Consider the following 24,297-nt stretch of genomic DNA (forward strand, 5'->3'; position numbering starts at 1 on the left):
CAACTTCCATATGATAACTTTATCTCCCTTCAAAGAGCAACTTTTTTCAAGTCTGATTGTATTAACTAGAACTTCCAGGACGATGTTAAATAATAGTAGTACTGGCCGGAATTCTTGCCTTGTTTCTGATTTTAGTGGAAATGTTCCTAGTGTTTTCTCTGTTGACTCTCATGTTGTTTGTTGGTTAAGATTAAACATCCTTTATAATGTTAAAGAATTTATTCTTAAATTATCAACCCCCCCTTTTAAAATCAGGAATGGTTGCTGAATTTAGCTAACGCTTTTTGAGGATCTGTTGAGAGGTTCATTTGGGTGTTCTCCTTTGACCTCCCCATTTGGTGCGTTACATTAATAGATTTCCTAATAACAACCTTTGTTGGATTTCTAAGGTCAGCTTTCCTTTTCCTCTGCATACTTGGGAGAGGTTCAGATTTGACCACCATACTATGAATTTGGTAGATTCTGCTCTTTGCCATCTCCAATGTGAAATTTAATTCTGCTGCTACAATATTTCTTTGTAATTCTTCCTTGGTTTGCTGAGCTTTCTCTTCACTCCAGTTTGGTGTCTTTCCTTCTCAATATGTTTTGATTCCAGTGGCTTTCTATACCTGTTTCACAGAGTCCATGTTTTCTTGTGTTCTCTTGAGGATGCCATTTTCTAAAATATTTCTTCTGGTTCAGACACTAAATGTAGACTTTTGTGCTTCCTCAAAGTCTTCAGAATGATACACATTTCCCTTCTGCTGCTAGAGGTTTTCATAGGAAGCATGCTGTCTTTGGGGGTATGTTTATGCATATTAGAAGGAAGATTTATTTATTCTTTGTTAAAGACACAGGGCATGTGGATTTCATTTGAGTATCCTCATATTCTCTTTGGTATTGGTTAGAACCCCTTCTCAGCTCCACTCCTGGTGGCCAGGTTGATGCACAGAGCTTCCAACCCATTTCCCAGTGTCTAGCAGCTTCATCTGGTGGGTTCTGCTAGACGCATATAGAATCGCTTAGTCCTACTACTAGATTCTCTGACACGCTGAACATATAAAGTATGTGAAAAACTACAGCCTCCAACATGCATTGGTCCCTGAGTTTTACTTGTGAAGTCTCCCACTCCCAGAATGCAGTGTGACAGTACCAAAGCCATCACTTCAGCCCTTTTGGTTTATGGGAGGAGTCTCCAAATGGATATAGACCAGCTTTGGGAGTTGTTGGTTTTCCTTGCAAGCAGTAGCCCTGTAGTGGAGGCATGGCTGTCCAGTTTGCTGGTTACTAGATGAACTCTCCATTGCTAAGCCATGGGGCTGACAGCGGTGTAAGGTCTTAGTGTTTTACTATCTTGTTCCAGGTTTCTGCTGCACGAATTGGCCCCAGGTTGTTTTTTTCTCATTTCAGCCTTAGGTTTATTGTTAATGGAGATTTCTTCCAGGTTATTGTAACAGGATGGCCGTTAGTCTAAGTTTTCAGTAATTTGGGGGAGTTTTCTCATTTTCTGTATCTTGATAGGTATTTTAGTGGAAAGCTGGGAGAGGCTGTGTTAGTGGTGGTTAAGCAAATGCTATTTTAAACTAGAAATCCAGTGTGTGTGTGTATGTATGTATATATGTGTGTGTGTGTATAAATATATATGTATTTTAATTTCTGGCCGTGCTGCACAGCTTGCGGGATCTTAGTTCCCCGACCAGGGATCGAACCCACACCCTTGGCAGTGAAAGCGCAGAGTCCTAACTACTGGACTGCCAGGGAATTCCCTATATTTTGGTTTAGAGCAGTGGTCGGCAACCTTTTTTCTATGAAGGGCCAGATAATAAATGTTTTAGATGTTGTAGGTGATATGATCTGTGTTTTAACTACATACCTGTTGTTGTAGCATGAAAGCAGCATAGACAGTACCGTATGTATACAAATGAGTTTGGCTGTGTTCCAATAAAACTTTTCAAAAACAGGAGGACTGGTCGAAAAAGTTCTGGAGACAGATGACAGTGATGGTTGCGCAACACTGTGAAGGTACTTAATGCCACTGAACTATACACTTAAAAATGGTTAAGATGGTAAATTTTATATTATGTGTACTTTACCACACAAATCACCCCCCTCCTGACCCAAACGTAACAGGAGGACCATATTTTGCTGACCCTGCGTTTAGAGCCATTCGATCTAGCACACAGAAAGAGAGGAGGAGGGAAGAGGAAATTCCACGTGTACAGGGACTTTGCTCAAAGCTCAAAGGCAGTGAGACAGATTTCTCGAGTATTTAAAAGGAATATCATAGTTGGAGTGGGGTGGGGTTCTGGAAAGCTGCAGTTCATCCTGGTGATATCATCCCATGCTCTTTAGGGATAGAGATACCCGGAGTTTATAGTCACACTTTCTGGCATAACGATCAGAGCGGGGATTTTCGCCTCCCGAGGCTTGGGGAACCTCTGCAGCTGTCACAAGTGTTCATATCAGATGTAACTGAAAAGCCAGCCAGTCCCTCCTTCTTGGCGACTGGTGATGCTTCCTGTAGATGATCTGGTCTCTTCCCAAGGCTAGAAACTCCTAGTTTCTAGTTTATCCTAGTTTATCCAGGTTCACTGGATAAAAAGGAACAGCCGCTCGTCTGAGTCAGCTGTTGCTGCACCTCCTTTCCAAGATTCTTGTGCCATTAGGATTTACTTGTCAGCTGGAGACCTGGGCCCTTCACCTCTGGAAACAACGCTGCTCTCAGGACCCCAAGCCACATTTCCCTCAGTGGTGTGGAAAACATTCTCCAACTTCCCAGCTCTAGCCTTGGCAGCCCTCAGCGTTTCTAAGACCTGGAAAGAGCCTGAAGTCTAACCGTGGCCTCCCATCTCCCTGGGGGAAGCAGGTCTCTGGTGTGTTTAATGCTGTTCTTAGAGCAGAGTTAGCATATCCAGATCCATTTATATGATCGTGCCCCATCTGAAGCTGAAGTCGGAGGACATCTAAGAGCTCTCTATTGCACCTGAAAGGCGGGCCTGGTGCTGAAGGCCCACCAGTCATGTGAACTGCAGGCATGGCCAGGGCAGCCTTGGGCAGCGCTGGGTAGCTCGGAGTTTCGTGCTCTCTGTTGGGAGGAAGAAGTCATCATCACTTGGTAGCTAGCTTTCACTCCCCCTTCCCTGTCTCCATGGATCCCGCCACCATAGAGGGCTCTGAGTGCCAGTAGCCTCTTAGCAGCCAGGATGCCGAAAAGCAAGCTGAAAACTGTCTTTAGAAAAGAATGGAATTCTTGGTTTCACAAGGGCCTAGGAACCTCTTAGAGAAGCCAGCCTTTTGGAACGTCCCTCTCTCTGAGCTGGGGTATTTTGAAGGAATAGATGGAGGAAAAGGGAGTGACTAGCTTTGGGTTGTGATCAGCCAACTTAGCTGTCTTGTGAGCACCCATGGCAGAGAACTCTTCCCCTACCCCACCCCAGGTAAGAAAAGTGCATAGCCCAGAGCTGGTTTACATCCTCTGCCTCAGGAAGTGTAGGGTACGGGCACCCCCACCTCCCAACGCTGAACCCCTTAAATCTGCTTATTTTCATGTACCCATGGAAGGGAGTGGACCTGTGATGCAAGCAGTATTATTTGGTCATGAGTGTCTGCTGACTCAATCTGGAGAGGCTTTTGAAGGAGATGAGATGAAATTTCATCTGTGCTACAGAGAGCAGGGGTGCATTGCTGGATGGAAAGAGGTCTGGAGGCCGGGTGTGAGCCAAGGTAGGTGAGGGAAGCATGGGGGTGCGTGAGGGCAATTACGACAGCCTGACATGTGATCTTGGCATTGCAAGATTGATGCCCTGTTGGCCTTGGGGCCACATGATATTATGAGAGTTCAGTAGCCCCATGACCCTCTCTTTCTCTAGATCCCATTTATTATACACTCAAATTTTTAAACAGCAGTATTCTCCCCAGGGAGACTCATATCTCTAGGACTGTCCTGAGTTCATGAGGTGGGCTCAGGCTGAAGCTGCTGTGTCTTAATGGTTTCACGGTCTCAGCACCCCCTTTCCTAGTGCTCAACAGACCCGCTGCTCTGGAACCCCCAAAGGAGCAGCCTTTTGGCATCTTCACCTCCGAGGTAGCTGCTTTTTGGTCTAGTTTTGGACTCATTACTGAAAAGGGTGTTTGAGAGACTGTCTCTGACCTGAGCAGCTTTATTAAGACTGTTCTTGGCATGGGAGAGAAAGCCGTACATATGAATGCTGTAGATTTCAAAGGGAAAGATACTGGAAACCTAAAATCCGTAGTAAATAAACAGCAATTCAAGGACACCAATTTCCTTTCTGATACGGAAGCTGCTCTGGTGTCTGCGGTCCTCTGAGCCACTGCCACGTTGCTGCCTGCAACTATACATATTCTCCCTTAATGCATGGAAGAGGGAAGAAGCTTTCAGATTGTTCACGGGTCTCCCCTCCCCTTCCATACACAGCAGAAGCAGCCTTTCTCCCCACGTGTACATATTCAATTTTGTTCTCTCCTGGGAATTTTTGACTTTTACAGTCTTAGACCACAGTTTCTTTCGTTCTTTTTTTTTTAAAATTTTATTTACTTTTGGCTGTGTTGGGTCTTCATTGCTGCATGCGGGCTTTCTCTAGTTGTGGCAAGTGGCTACTCTTCGTTGCGGTGTGCGAGCTTCTCATTGCGGTGGTTTCTCTTGTTGTGGAGCATGGGCCCCAGAGTGCACAGGCTTCAGTAGTTGCAGCACACAGGCTCAGTAGTTGTGGTGCATGGGTTTAGTTGCTCCACGGCATGCAGGATCTTCCCAGACCAGGGCTTGAACCCGTGTCCCCTGCATTGGCAGGCAGATTCTTAACCACTGTGCCCCCAGGGAAGTCCCTGGCCCACAGATTCTGATTCAGTATTTTCATCTCCCCAAATTCTCTCCTGGAAGTCTCTCTGAAGGTTTTTGGAGCAGGGACTGCTTTTGTCTTTTTTTTCTCCCTCGTTGGGCTGTTCTGCTTTCAACGTGTGCTTGAATGTACGCAATTTCCCGGTAAAAGCAAGGCCAGAGATACAGATGACTTTTCCCATCTGGGGAAGCATGAAAAGGAGTTCTCAGCAGAGGAGCGGGGACTGATCGTTTTGGGCCTCTTTGTACTTTGTCAGCACACCTAATCCTTTTGGAAGCCAAGTTCAGAATCTACTGTGCTAATTATTGGGCAAAAGTAATTCCAGGAGGGAAAACCAGTACAGGATAATAGATAAGGTTTGGGTAAGCTATGTAGGAGCTGTTCAGTGAGTAATGAAAAAGTAGGGGGAATTCCCTGGCGGTCTAGTAGTTAGGATTCTGCACTTCCACTGCTGGGAGCACGGATTCAGTCTCAGGTCGGGGAACTAAGATCCTGCATGCCGCACGGTGCGGCCAAAAAAAAAAAAGAAAAAATAGACATTTCATTCTCATTATAAAAGTAATCCAGTCACTATAAGGAAAACATCAAGCGTTACAGAACAATAGAGAAGAAAATAAGAATAAGTGATAATTCCTCCATTAATATGTTGGTATAATTTCCTCCCAGTCTTCCGTGTATATATGCCCATTATGAAAAACAAAATTGGGATTATTATTTTATACATGCTACTTTGTAATATAGTAAAAGTTAATATGCTATGATTGTTTCCCAGTGTCATTAAATATTCTTCTAAACATGATTTCTAATGACTGCATAGTATTTCATCATTTGAATGGACATAATATGTATTTAAACCGTGCCCTGTTATTCGACATTTGGTTTGTTGGATAGATGTGATTTGTGGAATCTTGAGAGCAGTGGAAGTAGATGGCTTCAGGTTAAGTTCTGCTATTTCTTAAGCCTTCGGAGCAAGGCTTAAATCTTAGCATCTATTTCCTCATTTGTCAAAGAAGGCTATGAATAGTAACTACTTCTTTGGTGGTGACAATTAGATGAGAGATGATCCAAGTTAATCTCTTAGCATGAAACCTAACATAGACTCAGTAATCAATAGGTGTTAATAATATATAGAATTATCCTTGTCCTTAGGCTTCACCATCTGTGTACTAACCTAACTATTAGAATTAGGATCCCAGGGAAGGAAAATTGCTTTCATGCAGATAAGTAGAATTTCAGAATGAAAACTGCCTTCGGAGAAGTAACCCTTTTCATTAGTTGGGCACTTTCCAGATTGGGCCTTGGGCAAACTTCATGAAATTCACAGGAAGAAAGGTTTTGGAGCCCCTGCAGTTGTGTAGCCCCATTTGGTCCAGAACAAGGAAGTGGGAAACCACCAGTTGCAACCAGGAAGTTTATCTTCGTGTCCACAGGCAAAGCCAGCCAAGCCTTCCTGTTGTACTTGTTTGGTTTTCTTTACTTGTTTTTTTTATTTTCCAACTTTTATTCTGAAATTTTTCAAACCTTTGGAAAGGTGAACAGGGCGGTACACCAAGCACGGTTATGACCTCCACCTAGATTCAGCGGCTTTTGGCATGCTTTCTGATAAGTGAGTTCAAAGATGTAAGATCCTAACTGCATTCCCTGCTACATGACAGGCTTGTGCTGTGGGGCCTCACACAGCGGGCAAAGCGTATATACTCTGAGACCAAGGGCTTACGGAAACAGAAGTAGAGTGGAAGGACCCTAGGCTCTGGGATGATAGAAATATATCTATTGTTTTTATAATACAAATTACAGCAAGCAAATCTTAACGTAGTTCCTGGCTGAAGGGAAAAAAGTCGATCCAGACTTCAATCAACATGACAATGTATAAATAACTTCTAATATATTCATATAATTGAATAGTATACAGCAGTGAAAAACAGACTAAGTGTGTTAACATGGACAATTAGAAGAAGCCATGTTGAATGAAACGTAATTTGCAGAAGGGGATGGATATGCATGTACACACACACACACACACACACACACACACACACACAGAGTATATCATTTATCATTTATTTAATGGGATAGACATGAAACAACAATGTATATAGTTTGTGGATATATACAAATGTAATAATGTATAAAAACATAGGAAGGGGGTTCCCTGGTGGCACAGTGGTTGAGAGTCCGCCTGCCGATGCAGGGGACACGGGTTCATGCCCCGGTCCGGGAAGATCCCACATGCCGCGGAGCGGCTAGGCCCATGAGCCATGGCCACTGAGCCTGCGCGACCAGAGCCTGTGCTCTGCAACGGGAGAGGCCACAACAGTGAGGGGCCGGTGTACCAAAAAAAAAAAAAAAAAAAACATAGGAAGGACTCCAACTCCTTCAGAATAAAGGCTCCATCTGGTTAGGGAGTCGAGGAGATGAATGGTATTCAGGAAGGTTACATGGAACTTCAACTAAATCAGTAATGTTCAAATTTATTAAAGTGGGATGCTGGACGCGGAGGTTCCTTTTATATTATTTTTATACTTTTCTGTATGTTGGAAAATTTTAGTGTTAAAACTAGAGGGAAAAAGCACTATTTAAAAGGCTTAGAATCTAGGATCACTTATTTTGTAGGTGTAAAAGCTGAGGCTGGGAGAGTTGAGTGTTTTGCTTCTCATATATTTTTGAATTTTATTTAATAATCATACAGTAGAGTTGACTTTTTGGCGTACAGTTCTATGAGATCTTTTTTTATTATGATAAAATACACAACATAAAATGTAACATCTTAACCATTTTTAAAGTGTACGGGGTCAGTGGCATTAAGTACATTTATGTTGCTGTGCAACCATCACCACCATCCATCTCCAGAACTCTTTTCATTTTGCAAAAACAGAAACTCTGTATCCATTAAGCAATAAATCCCATTACCTCCTATCCCCAGCCCCTGGCAACCAGCATTTCTGTCTTTACGATTTTGACTACTCTAGATAGGTACCTCATACAAGTGGAATCATACAGTATTTGTTCTTTTGTGACTGGCTTATTTCACTTAGCAAAATGTCCTCAAGGTTCATCCATGTTGTAGCATGTGTCACAATGTCTAAGGCAGAGTGACATTTCATTGTATGTATATAGCATATTTTGTTTATCCATTCACCTGTTGATGGACACTTGGGTTGCTTCCATGTTTTAGCTATTGTAAATAATGCTGCTATGAACATCAGTGTACAAATATCCCATAGAACCCCTGCTTTCAATTCTTTTGGGTATATGCCCAGAATTGGAATTGCTGGATCATATAGTAATTCTATTTTTAAATTTTTGAAGAACTGCCATACTGTTTTACACAGCAGCTGTACCATTTTACATTCCCACCAACAGTGTATAAGAGTTCCAATTTGTCCATATCTTTGCCAACATTTGTTGTTTTCTGTTTTTGATAGTAGTCATTCTAATGGTGTGAGATAGTATCTTATTATGATTTTGATTTGCATTTTATTTTCTAGTCTCCCTTGTGATTTCTTCTTTGATCCATTGATTGTTTAAGAATGTATTTAATTTTCACAAATTTGTGAATTTTCCCATTTTTCAGTTGACCCTTGAACAGCATGGGTTTGTACTGCATGGGTCCACTTATACACAGATTTTTTTTCAATAAATACTACAGTACTGTACAATCTGTGGTTGGTTAAATCTGTGAACATGGAACTTTGGATATGGAGGGCCAACTACAGAGTTATATGCAGATTTCTGCTGCTTGGGGTATTGGTGCTCCTAAACCACCCCCTGCCCGTGTTGTTCAAAGGTCAGCTGTACTTCTGTTAATGATTTCTGACTTCATCCTGTTATGGTTAGAGAAGACATTTTGTGTAATATCTATCTTTTAACATCTGTTGAAGCTTAGTTTGCCACCTAACATATGGTCTATCTGGGAAATGTCCCAAATGCACTTGAGAGAATGTGAATTTTGTTGTTGTTGCGTAAAGTGTTCTTTATATGTTTGTTAGATCTAGTTGGTTTCTTGTGCTGTTCAAGTCCTCTAATTTCTTGCTTTTCTTCTGTCTGACTGTTCTATCTGTTACTGAGAGTAGAGTATTGAAGTCTCCAACAATTATTGTAGAACTGTCTATTTCTACCATCAACTTGGTCATTTTTCCTTCAGATATTTTGATGGTCTGTTATCAGGTACCAACATGTTTATAATTGTCATATCTTCTTGCTGTATTGAACCTTTTACTAGTAAATAATTTTCTTGTCTTATAAACTCTTTTTATTTGGGCAGACATTTATTTATTTATTTATAAATTTTTATTTATTTTTTGGCTGTGTTGGGTCTTCGTTGCAGTACGCAGGCTTTCTCTAGTTGTGGCAGGTGGGGGCAACTCTTTGTTGCGGTGCGCGGGCTTCTCATTGCGGTGGCTTCTCTTGTTGCAGAGCATGGGCTCTAGGTGCGTAGGCTTCAATAGTTGCAGCACGCAGGCTCAGTAGTTGTGGTGTGTGGGCCCTAGAGCGTGCGGGCTTCAGTAGTTGTGGTGCGTGGGCTCTAGAGTGCAGGCTTAGTAGTTGTGGCGCACGGGCTTAGTTGCTCCGTGGCATGTGAGATCTTCCCAGACCAGAGATCAAACCTGTGTCCCTTGCACTGGCAGGTGGATTGTTAACCACTGCGCCACCAGGGAAGTCCTGTAAACTCTTTTGATTGATGGTTTATTTCGTCTGATATTAGTATAGCCACCTCTGCTCTCTTGGTTACCATTTGCATGGAATATCTTTTTCTATCCTTTCACTTTTCAACCTACTTCTGTCTTTGGATCTAAAGTGCGTCTCCTGTAGACAGCATACAGTTGGATCATATTTTCTTTTTAATCCTTTCTGCCAATCTCTGTCTTTTGATTGGAGAGTTTAATCCATTTACATTTAAAGTTAGTACTAATAAGCAGGGGCTTCTGTCATTTTGCTATTTGTTTTCTATATGCTTTATAACTTTCTGTCACTCATTCCCTGCATTACTGTCCTCTTTTGTGTTTAGCTGATTTTTTTTGGTAGTGTAACAATTTAATACTCTAATCATTTCTTTTCGCATGTATTCTCCAACAATTTTCTTGGTGGTTATCATGGGGATTACATTTAGCATCCTAAAGTTATAACATTTTATATTGAATTTATTAGCTTAATTTCAATAATATACAAAAACTCTGCTCCTTTACGGTTTCATCCCTACCCCTTTCAGTTAGCGATGTCACAAAATTATATCTTTATACATGTATGCCTCCAAACTTAATCTATTTAAATGCATTAGTCTCTTAAATTATGTAGAAAACAAAATGTGGAATTACAAACCAAAGTTACAGTAACACTAACTTTTAGACTAATAATTGTTTTTAAAAATGTATTAATCTCTTAAATCATGTAGACAAAATTAGAGTTACAAACTGCTGTTACACTAGTACTAGCTTTTATAATTGCCCATGCCAAAGATTTACTGAGATCTTTATTTCTTCATACAGCTTTGGGTTACTGTCTGGTGTTCTTTCATTTCAACCTGCAGGACTTCCTTTAGCATTTCTTGCAGGGCAGGTCAAGTCATAACAGTTTTTGCTTTTCTGGAAATGTCTTAATTTCTCTCTCAATTTTGAAGGATAGCTTTGTTGGATATAGGATTCTTGGTTGACAGGCACCCCCCTCCAACACACACCTGTTTAGCACTTTGTTTGTTTGTTTGTTTTTTCGGTACGTGGGCCTCACTGTTGTGGCCTCTCCCGCTGCGGAGCACAGGCTCCAGACGCGCAGGCTCAGCGGCCATGGCTCTGCGGCATGTGGGATCTTCCCAGACCGGGGCACGAACCCGTGTCCCCTGCATCGGCAGGCGGACTCCCAACCACTGCGCCACCAGGGAAGCCCCTGTTTAGCACTTTGAATATATATCTGCCCGTTGCCCCACTGCCTTCTGGCCTCCAAATCTGATGAAAAATCAAATCTGATGAAAAATCAAACCAAATCAAAATCTATCAGTGTGGGTCTATTTCTGGGCTATTCTGCTTTGTCGTTTGATGTGTCTTTTCTTGGCCAGATTGCATTGTTTTGATTGCTATAATTTTATATAATAAGGCTTACAGTCAGGTAGTGTGATTCTTTCATCTACCTTCTACGTTTTCAAAATTATTTTAGCTATTCTTTCTTTGCCCTTTCATATACATTGTAGAGTCAGTTTGCCTGTATCTACAAAATATCCTGCTGAGATTTTGATCAGAATTGCATTGAATCTATAGATAATTTTGGCGAGAATTGACATCTTTCTTATGATGGGCCCTTTAATCCTTGAACATGGTATGTCTTTTTATTTGTTAGATCTCTGATTTCTTTAATCAGCCTTTTGCAGTTCTCAGTGTACAGATTCTGTACATATATTGTTAGATTTATACCTAAGTATTACAGTTTTGGGGAAGATAATGTAAATAGTATATATTTTAAAAAATTTGGTTTCCAGTTTTATACCACTGTTGTGTAGAAATGTTATTGATGTTTGTGTGTTGACCTTGCAATCCTGCAGCCTTGCTAAAATCATATATTAGTTTTAGGAACTTTCCTGTTGATTCCTTGGGATTTTCTACAAATATAATAATTCTTTGCAAACAGAGATAGTATTATTTCTTCCTTTCCAATCTCTATTATTTTTGTTACCTTATTTCACTGGCTAAGACTACTGGCATGGTGTTGAATTGGAGTGCTGAGGATCAGGATCTCATCTTGATCCTGATGTTAATGGGGAGAGCATTCGGTATCATTAAGTATGATTTTGGGCAAAGTAATTTTTAGATGTCCTTTATCAGGTTGAGGAAGTTCCCTCCTATTGCTAGTTTGTTGGTATTTTTGTTATCCTAAATAGATGTTGAATTTTGACAAATGCCTTTTCTGTATCAGTTGATGTGATCATATACTTTTTTATTCTTTACACAGTTAATTTGGTAGAATTCATTAATTGAATTTCAGATACTGAGTCAACCTTTCATTACCGGGACAAACCCCACTAATTTGCTAACATTATTGAGGGTCTGTGTTCATGAGGGATATTAGTTTAGTTTTAGTTTTCCACCTCCTCCTCTTCTTCCTCCTCCTCCCACCTCCCCTCCCCCTGCCCCCCAGGTTTTGTATCTGGGTAATAATAGCCTCATAAAATGAGTTGAGAAATGCTTGCTTCTGTTGTATTTTCTGGACCGGGTTGTATAAATACTTGGTAGAATTGATCACTGAAGCCATCTGAGTCTTATTCAGAAGATTTTTGACTACAGACTCTTTTTTCTTGAGATATACTTGACATATAACATTATATTACTTTCAGGTATATAACATAATGATTTGATATTTGTATATATTGTGAAATGATCACCACAATAAGTCTGGTTAATATCCATCACCACAGATAGTTGCATATTTTTTCCTTACGATGATAATTTTTAAGATATGCCCTCTTAGCAACTTTCAAATAATACAGTACAATACCTATCATCACCACGCTGTACATTACATCCCCATGACTTATTTCTTTTATAACTGGAAGTTTGTACCTTTTGACCACCTTCACCCATTTCACCCACCCCCAACCCCCTGCCCTCTGGCAACCACCAGTCTATTCTTCGAATCTATGAGTTTGTTATTTTGTTTATTTGTTTGTTTTAGATTCTACATATAATTGAGATCATGCAGTAATTTGTCTATCTCTTTCTGACTTACCTCACTCAGCATGATCCCCTCAAGGTCCATCCATGTTGTCACAAATGGCAAGGTTTGGACTGTGCAGGTTATCTATTTCATCTTTGGTGAGTTTTAGTGGTTTGCGGTTTTAGAGGAAATTCTCCATTTTGTTCTAAGTTCTTGAATTATGTGCATAGAAATATTCATAGTATATCCTTATTATCCTTTTAATTCCTGAGGGACTGTAGTGATATCCCTTCTTTCCTTCCTGATATTGATAACTTTTGCATTCTCTCTTTTTATCCATGTCATTCTGCCTAGTGGTTTCTCAATTATATTGCCTTTTTCAAAGGCAAGCTTTTGGTTTCATTGATTTTTCTCTATTGTTTTTGTTTTTACTTTCATTGATTTCTGCTCTTTATTATTTCATTCTTTCTGCTTGCTTTGGGTTTATTTTGCTCTTCTTGTTTTTGGATTCTTAAGGTGGAATCTTGGGTTACTGCTTTGAGGCCATACTTTTTTCCTAATATAAGAATTTCATGTTATAAGCATCTCACCCATTTGGGCATATCGTATTTTAATTTTTGTCCAGTTCAAAATATTTTATAATTTCCTTTGAGAATTTCGTTCTATGAATTTTCCTTTCCAGGCACTCAGAGAACTTTATCTGTTCCATGTCTTTTGATTCTTGGTTATAATCAAGTGCTAAATTCAAATATGTCATTTGATGAGGGTTTTTTAATAACTTCATTTATCATTGTGAATAATAATGTGATATTCATTTACCTTGCTTTATTAAGGATTATAATAGTGATCATGTATTGAGTGCTTACTATGTCCTAGGCACTATGTTGATCACTTTACATGGTCTTAGCTCATTAAATTCTCTCAACAACTCTTTTAGTTGATACTGTTATTAGCCCCATTTTATTACTGAGGAGACAGAATCACATATTTTTTTCTTTATTTTTGAAAATTTTATTATTTATTTGGCCATGCCGTGGGGCATGCAGGATCTTAGTTCCCTGACCAGGGATCAAACCCATGCCCCCTGCAGTGGAAGCGCAGAGTCTTAACCACTGGACCACCAGGGAAGTTTCTGAATCACATATTTTAAGTCATTTGTCCAGAGTCAACTCAGCCAGTAAATGGTAGAGCTGGGATTTGAATGGAGGTTTGATTCCAAACCAAGTTCTTAACCATTATAATACATTTCCTCTAGTTATTTTATTTCTTGGCTTCTCAATACGATTGTCAGCTTCTTGAAGGCAACTACTAGGTCTTAATTATATTGATCTCCTTTTCTCTATAGCACCAGGAGCGATATTAGACACACACTAAGGGACTAATGTGTGTGGACTAAATTTAATGAAATTAACTGACCTGAAAGAGAATCAAACCCATAACACTTGCCATATTGCCCCAGGTTGTCACCAGCTAAGGTAACTTAGTACAGTATCCTACACAGAAACAAAAAAAGCTGACAGAATATCTGTGACAGTGGCAATGGCCAGGTGTTCTAGCCAGCAAGAAGAAGATTTATAAGTGTGACGAACTGACCTGGAGTCCATCTCCAAGCTCTACTCTTCGGTTCTGGCCTTCAGTCTGTCCTTTTGCTCTCTCTCGATCTCCTTCTCACACTTCGAATTTTTAAAACAGTTCGACCTTCCTCCATGGTTCATGATCCCTCTCGCCTTTTAATATGAGGCTTTTAGGTGAGCTCTTCACCATTTATTTAAGAAACATGTATCTGAGTCTCACTGTATGCCATGTACTTTTTTAAGCACTTTATACATATCAACTCCTTATAATAATTCTGTGAGTTGGTACTGCTATTATTCCCATTGTACAGATGAAGGAACTCTCACTGGATTTTCTAGTGGTTCATTTTCTATTTCCAATACCCAATAGAAATCTGAGTGGCAGGCTGGAGGTGGTATAAAGCAAAAGCAAAAGCCTTTGCCTCTGATGTGGTCAGTCATTTACCTGTTGGGCCGTGCCCTGGGTCTGTAGAGGCCAGTGAAGCTGTGTAATTGGGACAGTTTTGCAACGGAACACACTAGGGGTTCCGTCGCTCTTAGGCATGACCTTCCCTGTCCCATGGGCATCCCAGAACCTTTTTTCCTACCTGGTCTGTTGTCTGACACACGCACGCACGCACGCACGCACGCACGCACGCAACATGTGTAATGTTCATATCATGGATTTGAAGTGCAGGGTACAGCAGCAAAAACACGGTCTTGAAACTTGGTGAGTGTGACTTCTCCCTCTGCCACTTATTTATTATCTGTTTGATCTTGGGCAAGTCACTTAATCACTTAGTGCTTTGGTTTTCTTAGCTGTGAAATTGAAAATGACGCTGATTATCATAAAAGCTGTGGGGATTAAATGAGATGATGCATTCGAATACTTAATCCAGTGATTGGCACATGAAAGTGCTCAATATATGTTAGATATGTTTTATAATTAGTGATATGCAAGACCCTTTTATATATTAAGTATAATTCACCCTTTGGCCTGTATGTAGCTTGTGGAACTGAATTTTGAGGACCCAGAACAAGGCTTATCTTTATCTAGGAATTTATTGGTTATTTTGAATCTTGATGTTGGCTTTTATCTTCTTTATCTCTGGCCTTCCATGGGCCTTTGGGATCAGTTCCATTATCCTCAAGATTTAACTTTTGTTGCCCAGATATCTACTCGGCCTTGTGTAAATGCCAGCATTCTTTTAAGGTCAGTGGCAAAGCCTGGCACTAGAGTTCAGCTTTACCTCGACTATCAGTGAGATGTTTCCTCTCCCAGGGCGAGTGTTTCTGCTGTGGCTGTCACTTAGGAGGGTCCAGGGGGCAGAGTTAGGCCAAATGTTACTTCACCCCAGCCCTGGAACGGCTGTTAATGAGCCCTGCTCCAGGCATTGAGGCTCGAGCCAGAGTTTTTAACAGTCAGTTTCTGAGAGCATGGGGTGCCCCCTAGAAGGATGCTGTTGTAAAAGCATGGTAGTCTGGCCAACCCAGGGAGGGACATTGCATTGGTGTGCCTCCAAGGAGGTGGTAAGAGAGACCCCTGTAACCAAAAGGAAAGAAAATGGAGCATCTGTGACTCTCTACCTGAGGTCGTATTTGCAATGGAGGAAGGGAGTCAGGCTCTGATACAAGACAGTGAGAGGGGTCTGGAGTCAGATAAACCTGGGTTTGCATTGTGGCTCTACTGTCCTCTGTGTGACACTGACAAAGTCACTTCACTTTTCTGAGCCTGGTTTCCTCATCCACAAAATGCAAACACTAATTGTACCCATCTCGTAAGATTGCTGTAAAAATTCGGCGAGAGAATTTACTTAAAGCAGTTAATTTGATACTTGCCTGGAATATGTTAAGTGCACGTCATCACCATCATCGCAGCATTGGTAACAACAAGCAGCAGAAAGAAACAAACAGCAGCCTTGGGGCTTGTGTGCTGTTCCCTTGGGGCTCCTTATAACATTTCTGTTAGTCTTAGGCACACGTCTGTGAGCGCCAAGAGAAGAGCTTAAGTTCTTCTAGGTCCCAGTCAGGGCATAACAGAGATCCTGGTATCACGAGGCTGCTGTGAGTGTGGGTGTGAGAGAGCGCGAGAGTGAGCTTGAGGTCCAGAAGCCACGTTGACTCAGCGATGGTTGTACGTGACCCGTCAAATTAGCTTTTCTCCAGGAGGAACAGACTGTCATTCTTTGCTTCTCCCTCAGTAGTAAAGGACCACTTGCCTGGATGAAGGAAGCTGCTTAAATCCATCCCCACAGCTCACACAAGCAGAATTTGTTCCTGACTTGCTTGTTCTTGAGCCAATCAGGAACCCCCTTACAAAGGGTTCCTAGTGTGGGTTTTAACAAGTCTGGACTTGGGAAACGGTATCCCTACCCGATGCTGGAGACCCGTGGTTTTCTTGTCTCTGTCTCTTTTTTCTTTTGTGTTTTGCTTTTAAATCACAGAACCCAGTATGTAAAATAGATGAAGGAAAGTTTGGAAGGCTGCCACTTCTGCCCTCCCCACCTCCCGCAGCAGCCCCTGAAGGTGTTTCTAAGAAGGTGGGAGAGCGCATTTGCAAACGCTGCAGTTGGCTCCCTGGGTTGTATTAGCTAGCCTTTTTATGCCCAGGTCTCTGTCTGGGGAGAAGCCTTGGGCATGGCTGTGGAAATAAGCAGCCTTGCTCTAAGAAACAGGTCTCTACTGTAGTAACACACTAGTGTAATAACACCTGGCTCCCGCAGTTCCCCTTTGTAATGCTGCCTGAGCCGCAGCAGCTGGAGCTGAGATTGGGACTGACCGCATGTTTAGGGAGCCCAGAGCTCATTATGCAATGAAGTGTTGTAACCAAAGCGTGTTCACAAAGTGGTTGGGGGATTTTGAGGTGGCGGTGGTGCTCTTCAGAATATTTCAGTCAATGCAAAATATGCTGCTTTTCATTTATTTATGCGTGTGTGCCAACTCCAGTGCCATTTTACACAGAGAGCCACTTGTTTACACGCTCTCCCATCTGCCATGGCATAACCTGACACAGTTTTGTCTGCCTCTGCATCAGAGTCAGCGTGTGACCTGCACTTTATCTCTTTTCCTCTCCAGGCTACAGATGCACATGTTGAATGGAGCTCTTCTTGCCCTGCTCTTTCCTGTGGTAAATACGCGGCTGGTAAGTAACCTCTTCTAGGAACATACCAGCAACATACAAAACGGTATTTGCTTGCTCGTCCTTAGCTCATGTGCCCGTGTGAGTTTTCATTTTTTAAATTATTTTTTATTAAAGTATAGTTGATTTACGATATTATATCAGTTTCAGGTGTACAACATAGTGATTCAATATTCTTATAGATTAATCTCCATTTAAGGTTATTATGAAATATTGGCTATATTCTCTGTGCTGTGCAGTGTATCCTTATAGCTTATTTATTTTACACATAGTAGTTTCTACCCCTTACCCCTCCATGTAAGTTTTTAAATATCTACACATTCAATGTTGAGGTTTGATGCAGCCCTGTTTGGATACAGTGGAGCTTGATGGGGCCGAGAGTATTGTGTGGAACTCTAGGGCTTTAATAAGGGTTTAGGCCAGAACCAAAACGGACCAAAAAAGCCTACAGAGGCTCTTGGAAGGGTTTGGTGAAGAGAAAGGGGGCCTCACCCATTCGACAGAGGCTTCTAGGTGTTCTAAGGGCCTCTAGTGTGGACTCAGCCACATTGGTCCAGAATAATCTGCTGGGGAGCCTCAAAGCCAGTCTGCTTTGCCAAAGTCCCCTTTGGGCAAGAACTGGATTTCTTCCCTGTTCCTCCAAACCCACAGGGCAGTCTGGCCCACACGTTGCCCCAGTGGCTAGCAGGTAGAATCCCCCTGTGGCAGGTGGCTGGGTGATGAACCAGTGCAGAGGGAAGCAGAAGCTACAGGAGTGGCTGGGCCCTGTCCTCAGACTCCCATATGTGGGACTGCAGAGGGATTAGCAGGCTGGGTTAGAAAGCTCAGGGAAAGAAATCACCTGTGAAATCCTTCCTACTGCTTTCTGTTTTCATGACTTAAATTTGCCTCATGCATTAAGATCATAGTTTAAATCTCATAATGATAACCCTTCCTCTTTGGGTAGCATTTCATAGTTTACAAGGTCTTTTCCAATAACAATTGTGTAACGTAGATATTAAGCTGGGTGAGGGCAAGTATTATGGCCTCTTGTTATAGAAGAAACTGACATTCAGGGAGACACACAGATTCTAAGTGGCAGAGTTGGGAGTGCAGACTAAGCCTCAGATCCTACAACCACAGCTACACTTCACTCTCTCTGAGGATTTAGTCACTCCCTCTCCACAAATACTCATGTATACCCTTATGATGGTTATACTTTTCTAGGTGCCTACTCTCTCTCTCCCTCTCTCCCTCCCTCCCTCCCTTCCTTCCTTCCTTCCTTCCTTCCCTCCCTCCCTTTCCCTCTCTGCCCTTCTTCCCCTCTCTAATGGCAGATTTTCTATTATATTTGTTATGACACCTAATACTTTCCAAATAAATGTCAAGCTATAGCCAGCCAGCTTATCAAGAATGTCCAAGTAACTTTCCTTAACATTGAAATTTCTTTGATGAGCTCTCTCTTAACTAGCGATTCCAATCACTCTGGTAAATAATCTTGGTCCTCTTTTTCTAAAATGAAGCCGATAAAAGCTCACAATGGTGGCTCCATTTGCATATGTCTTGACAATTGGCTTTGGTCTTGGTCTGGTTATTTTAAGTGGGTGGGACCACTCCTGGGTTACCCTGGCTTTCCAGACTTTTTGCTTTGCAACCCCTTATTTGAGCTCAGACCTCTTATTTGACTTAAAATAAGACACAGGAAGGTAGGCAACTCTTTAAGCCTGATGATCCAGTTAGGCAGGAAGTCAGCTTTTGACTTCTCTTTTGCCCTTCCTTCCTTCTTGGCCCTTGATCTTTTTAATCCTTTTTTTCCTAATTAGCTATAATGAGGAAACAAGGAAAGCAGAATGAACTAATTGGTGTGTATTCCAGTAACACAGACATACATACACTCACATATATAAAGACAGCGAGTGAGGGAGTTGGAGGAAGTTGCCACAGTCAGCTAAAGGATTTGGGTCATCAGTGAATTTCCATGTGCTGTAGTACTCTGTCCTATGCCTCATTGGCACTGGGGTTTGCAGACCAGCTAGAGAATACCCAGATCCAACTTCCTCCTGGTTCTTCATCTTAGAAGCTGACACCTTAGAAGAAGGAACGTGTATTCCAATGGCCCATATTACAAGTAAGTGCTCTTTGCCTCCAGGATTTCAGAGTAGGTCTCTTTCTGGCTTCAGATGAAGTGTCTCAAGGGTGATTTCCCTTTTGTTTCTTGGAGGGAAGGAGGGGAAATGCATCATGGAACTATTGTTAGATCAGCAGAGAGCTGAAAGCTTGTCTGGTCTAATCTTCTAGAGGGGGAACTCAGATGGTTAAATGACTTGCCTAAAAAGCCAAGGTGGGTGCGCCTCGAACCCAGGTCTCCTGACTCAGACTTCAGAGCCCTTTTCCTGTTGTCTGATTGAAATTCAGTGTGAGTTTGAATACTAGTGAGTCAAGATGCTGGAGATGCTGCTTAGCTTCTCTCCATCTAAAAGCGTTGGGTCATAGGCTTCTTTGATAAGTTGATGAGGACCATAGAGCCTCTTCCCAGATGCGCAGAGACAGGTTTGCATACAATTTCAGGGGGGACACAGACTGCCACCTCCTGCCCCTTTTGCCCATAAGCCCATCCATGGATCCCATGTTAAGATCCCCCCAGCCCAAGCTGTCAGTAGTCCATGGCTTGGAGAATAGACGAGCTGCCTATTTTGTGAGCTCCTTGTTATAGCCAGTGGCTTTTTGGTCTGATGGTGATGGGGTTCCTTATCTATGCCTGGGACTTTGCAAAGAATGTCATCCATGCCAGGCTAAACCACCTTCTGGAAAGTGCAAGCCAAGAGGCTGGGGTGGGGGGTTAAGTAGGGTGCCTATGGAACTTGGCTGCATATTAGCTTTTCAGTTATAGCTCTTACCTTGCAAAGCTGGTGGTCTGGTCCTCAGAATGAGGCACTGGGCCCAAGCTGCATCCCCAGACCTGTGCCTTTTGCCCTGAAATGCCCATGACAGTTTCTTATAAATGCGATGTGTTCTGAGCAAGGGAGATTGGAAACAGAAAAGAAACTTAAGACACTGTATCAGCCCCCTTCTCAGACCAGAGACTCTGGCCTGGCCAGTATTTATGTTTGCAGCCATCTGTCTTCTACTAGAATAATAAGGAGAAGAAGAATAATGATTCTTTTCATCGAGCTCCTTTCTTCTTCAAGGCTCAAAGCCTCAAGTATATTATTATTTCATTATCAAAATTGCCCATTATTGTGTATCCATGTTGATCTGTTACATTAGTTCCTTTTTTCCTCCTTTACCACCCCTCCCCTTTTACCCAGTTCTTTTGCTCTGTTAGATGGTTCTCCTGAATGTTCCTAACTCTCAGACTGAGTGGAAGAGGTTAGTAATGATTTTTTCATCACTGGGGTGACTGCTCCCCATCCACAATCATTATTTCAATGTTCTTGGGATGTAACTGCCGCCGGCACACCTTGTACCCATGTGGGCTTCTGGGAAAACTTTGCTGTCACCAATGCACATCGGCTCTCACTCTGCTGATTGGCATATTGAAACATGCTAATTGACCTAGAAAAGTTATTTCTGTGAGTGGGAAATTGAGCTATTTTAAAAAGTTATAGTTTGGGGTTTTGGACCTGAACTACGGACAGAACGTCCCTTTGCTTTTTTTTTTTTTTTTTTTTTTTGCATTTTTGAAACAGAAAAATTGTACATTACAAATACAAGACATTTTAGGATAATTTTGAGGTGTTTTTTTTAAGTAATGTGACCGATAAGTTAATGTAATTTTTAGCTATCTCATTTCTTTTTCTTATTTAAGCTCAAAGAAGTAAAACTATAATTCCCTTTGCTTTCTTAATAGTACTTAAAATAGAAAAAGCTTGTTCTCAGAAGAGGCCTTAGCTTTCTGAAGAATTGATTTGGGCAAAGTTGCGCCTCAACCTTCTACAAACACCAGCGTGTTTCTGATCAGATGAATGCCAAGTGTGCAGGGATGTGGAAGGTGGTGAGAAGGCCTGGGCTTCCACCAAATTCTAGGGCCTGCCCTAGAATATGTCTAATTGCTGCCTGTACTTCAAGATTAACCTCTGAGGGTCTTACATCCTCCGTGAATACAGCCCAGCCATACCAGTCAGTCCAGATTTTTATTGAGCACTTTTCTGTGTTAAGTACTGTGCCGTATGCTGCAGGAGATGCAAAAGCAACCAGAATACATTCCTGGCCTTCAAGGAACTTGCAGTTTAGTTAGAAAGATGAGGCATAAGTGCCTGAGAGGTGATGGCAATGTTAGAGTCAAAATGGTGAAAAAGGAAAATTGCAAGGCAATTCAGGCTCAATCGCTAAATTGCAGTTGTTCTGACCTCTAAGAAAATGGGAAAAGGATTAATATTAGCAGCATTTTTTGAGCACCTACCATGTGCCAGGCGATTTATGGATGTTCTTATTTAATTCTCACAAGAACCCGATTTTACCTATGAGGAAACTGAAGTTCAAAGAAGCTAAATGACTTGCTCAGGGTTACATGGTTTGTAGGTACTAAAGCTAAACCCGAGGACTTTGCACTCTAATGCATTGTCTCCTGGAGAGGTCGTTGGATGCAGTGGTCCAGAAAGGCTTCATGGAGAAGTAAAGCCTGAACCAAACCTTGAAGCGCTATTAGAATGTGCATGCAAATTGCAGAGGAAGGAGGTAGTTCAACCAAAGGAGTGCCGGGGCCAGTGGCATGGAGGTAGGAACCAGTAAACTCCTCATTGAGCGTCTGAAGAGCAGGATGGAGAGTCATGAACTCCAGTTCGTATATATAGACTTTGCCCCTTATTTGCCAATCACCAGAAGACATCCTGTGACACCGCTTCTGTCACATCTTCTAGCCCTTGTAGTGTTTAGATTTTATGTGTATTTCTTATCTTTTCCACCGCTACTAAGAATTCCTTGCAAGTAGATGGGACTTTGCAACCACAAAAGCTTTCACAAATGCAAATATGTCACCCTAGTGTAGTTGTTAAGAGTATGGGCTCAGGGATCAGATTCTGTAGGTTCATACCCTGGCTGTGCTACTCATATGTGTGTGTGTGCGCCTGTGTGTGTGTGTGTGTGTGTGTAAGAGAGAGGGAGGGAGGAAGGGAACTTGGCCAAGTTACTTAACTTGAATGGGCTTCCGTGCTCTCATCTATGATATGGGGGTGCCTCCCCCATATAGTGCCTCCCTCCTAAAGCTGTTCCGAGGATTAAATCAGTTAATATGTGTAAAGCATGTAGCAGAGCACCTGGCGGATAGGAAGCCCTCAAGCAGCATTAGTTGTTAATTATTAGTCTTTGATCTTCACAGAAACCCTACGAGGTGGGTATTAGTGTTACTGAGCCAGGTTCATTTGCCTGACGCGCAGCAAGCCAAATGCTGAGATGCTGAGGTTTGCCACAGAGAAAAATGTATTCACAAGGCAGCCAAGCAAGGAGAGCAAATCTCAAATCCACCTCCCGCAAGGCGAGGGGCTCGGGATATTTATGGGACAAGGAAGGAGGGTGGTCTGAGGCCTGGGGTAAAATGATTGGTGGCAAGAAGGTGAAGTAATCTGTGTTCTGTGCAAGTGTATCTGAGTTACATGCTTCTTCATGGACTGCATGTTCAGAAAAACGGTGACCTTAGCATGATCTGAGGGTGGAGTTTTTGGCCCTCTGATATCAAAAGGTTATACATCAGGCACTCTCAGGCCCAGTTGAATGGTTGGCGGTCTCGACCAGTTTCAACTGGGCAAGACTAGTTCCACGTTCCTGAAAAACAACTTAACACCTCTGTAGGGGGTGGTTAAAGGAGTCTTGTGATATAATCTTTAAGCAGCTTGGAGGGTATACAGTTTGTAAGAATAGTTAAGGCGAGCTTGGTCGGTGAAGGCAGGTTACAGAATATTATTTATTAAGCAAGTTATGGTTTAAGGAATCTAGCTGATGACTGCGCTTGGTTTCATTAGTGTCTCCATTTTACAGATAAGCCTTAGAAAGTTTAACTAACTTGCCCAGGGACACACAGGAATTGACAGAGCTGGCCTGAGAACTTCTGTCTTTCTGATACCAAACCTCATGGGCTTCCTTCCTCCTCTTTCCTAATTGATAAGATTGATTTTCAAGTATTAAGCCAAGTCAAGTCTTTGCAGAAATTTTATACAATATCCATTAGAGATTTGGAGGATTGATTATACTTTCAAGAATTTTTTTTTTGCAAAAATAATATGCGCTCCTTGAAAAACCATTTAAACAGATGAGTATAAAGAGAAAGCCAGTCTTTTAACCCCATCAACTTTCAGTCCTGTCCCCCCATGGGTAAGTTGTATTAAGGGTTTGTATATGTTGCCACATTTTTCTTTTGCTCGTAAATGCAGATAAAGATGTTCACGTTTCTAGGGTTGTTGGTTTGTTTGGGTCTAGGTTTCTTGCGCTACTGGCATTGCACTATAAACATCCCTCCAGAGTATTTTCCTTTAACCTAACAGTAGAACCCGTAATCTCTTCAGGTATGGATGTAGCTCATTCTTTTCCAATAGCTGCTTAGCATTCCATAGTTTGGTTGGACTGTATATTCAGCCTGTTGCCAGGCTCTCAGCACTGCATCATAACTAGTGTCTTCGGGCAAGGATGGGGTCTTTTGTGGTATCTGTCCCCTGCAGGGCACCCAGCACATGGTAGGTATCCACAGAGAGTGTAAGTGAATTAGTCAGTCAACTCGAACCTCTGTCTTGCTCAGAGAAATTCCAGGGATCTTTCATACACACGTCCAGGATAAAATCTTAGGTATGAAGACACAGGGACGATAGATGATATTTTTTCCCAGGTGAATTATTTCTTAAACCACTTAAAATAATGATATTTAAAAAAAATTAATAAAATAATGACGTTTTCCTGATTACAGCTGAAGACATATTTACTGAAGAAAATTTGTGAAATACAGAAAAGTAGAAATAGAAAAATAATCACTACCAATGCAAAAGTGGTTGTTTTTCAACGTTTTAACAAGAAAAAAAAAACACTACAAAGCATGAGGCTTTTGTGCCTCTGCCGTTACAATTGTATAAATGTTTTCTTTACAGAAGTAATATATTCATAATGGAAAAAAAAGAAAATACAGGAAAACACCAAAATAGAACAGAAAACATTGAGCAGTAACAACTGT

General features: G+C 41.7%; 1 protein-coding gene across 12 annotated transcripts in view; it reads left to right on the plus strand.

Moving 5' to 3' along the window:
* TMEM164 (transmembrane protein 164) overlaps positions 1-24,297 on the plus strand; it is a 153,546-nt gene that overhangs the window by 79,352 nt on the left and 49,897 nt on the right. For 4 of the 12 annotated variants that reach the window (XM_029240462.1, XM_029240460.1, XM_029240461.1 and 1 more), the window contains exons 3-5: positions 1,941-2,001; positions 3,541-3,702; positions 17,102-17,168. In XM_029240462.1, coding sequence (XP_029096295.1) covers positions 3,668-3,702; positions 17,102-17,168 — 102 coding nt within the window. In that variant the 5' untranslated portion in view covers positions 1,941-2,001; positions 3,541-3,667. Of the gene's footprint in view, positions 1-1,940; positions 2,002-3,540; positions 3,703-17,101; positions 17,169-24,297 lie in introns of those variants that run through there. The other 8 variants (XM_029240470.1, XM_029240472.1, XM_029240459.1 and 5 more) reach the window with 4 other exon arrangements.

Source organism: Monodon monoceros, unplaced genomic scaffold (genome assembly GCF_005190385.1).
Source record: "Monodon monoceros isolate NGI ecotype Baffin Bay Population unplaced genomic scaffold, NGI_Narwhal_1 Super_Scaffold_22, whole genome shotgun sequence".
Lineage (NCBI taxonomy): Eukaryota > Metazoa > Chordata > Mammalia > Artiodactyla > Monodontidae > Monodon > Monodon monoceros.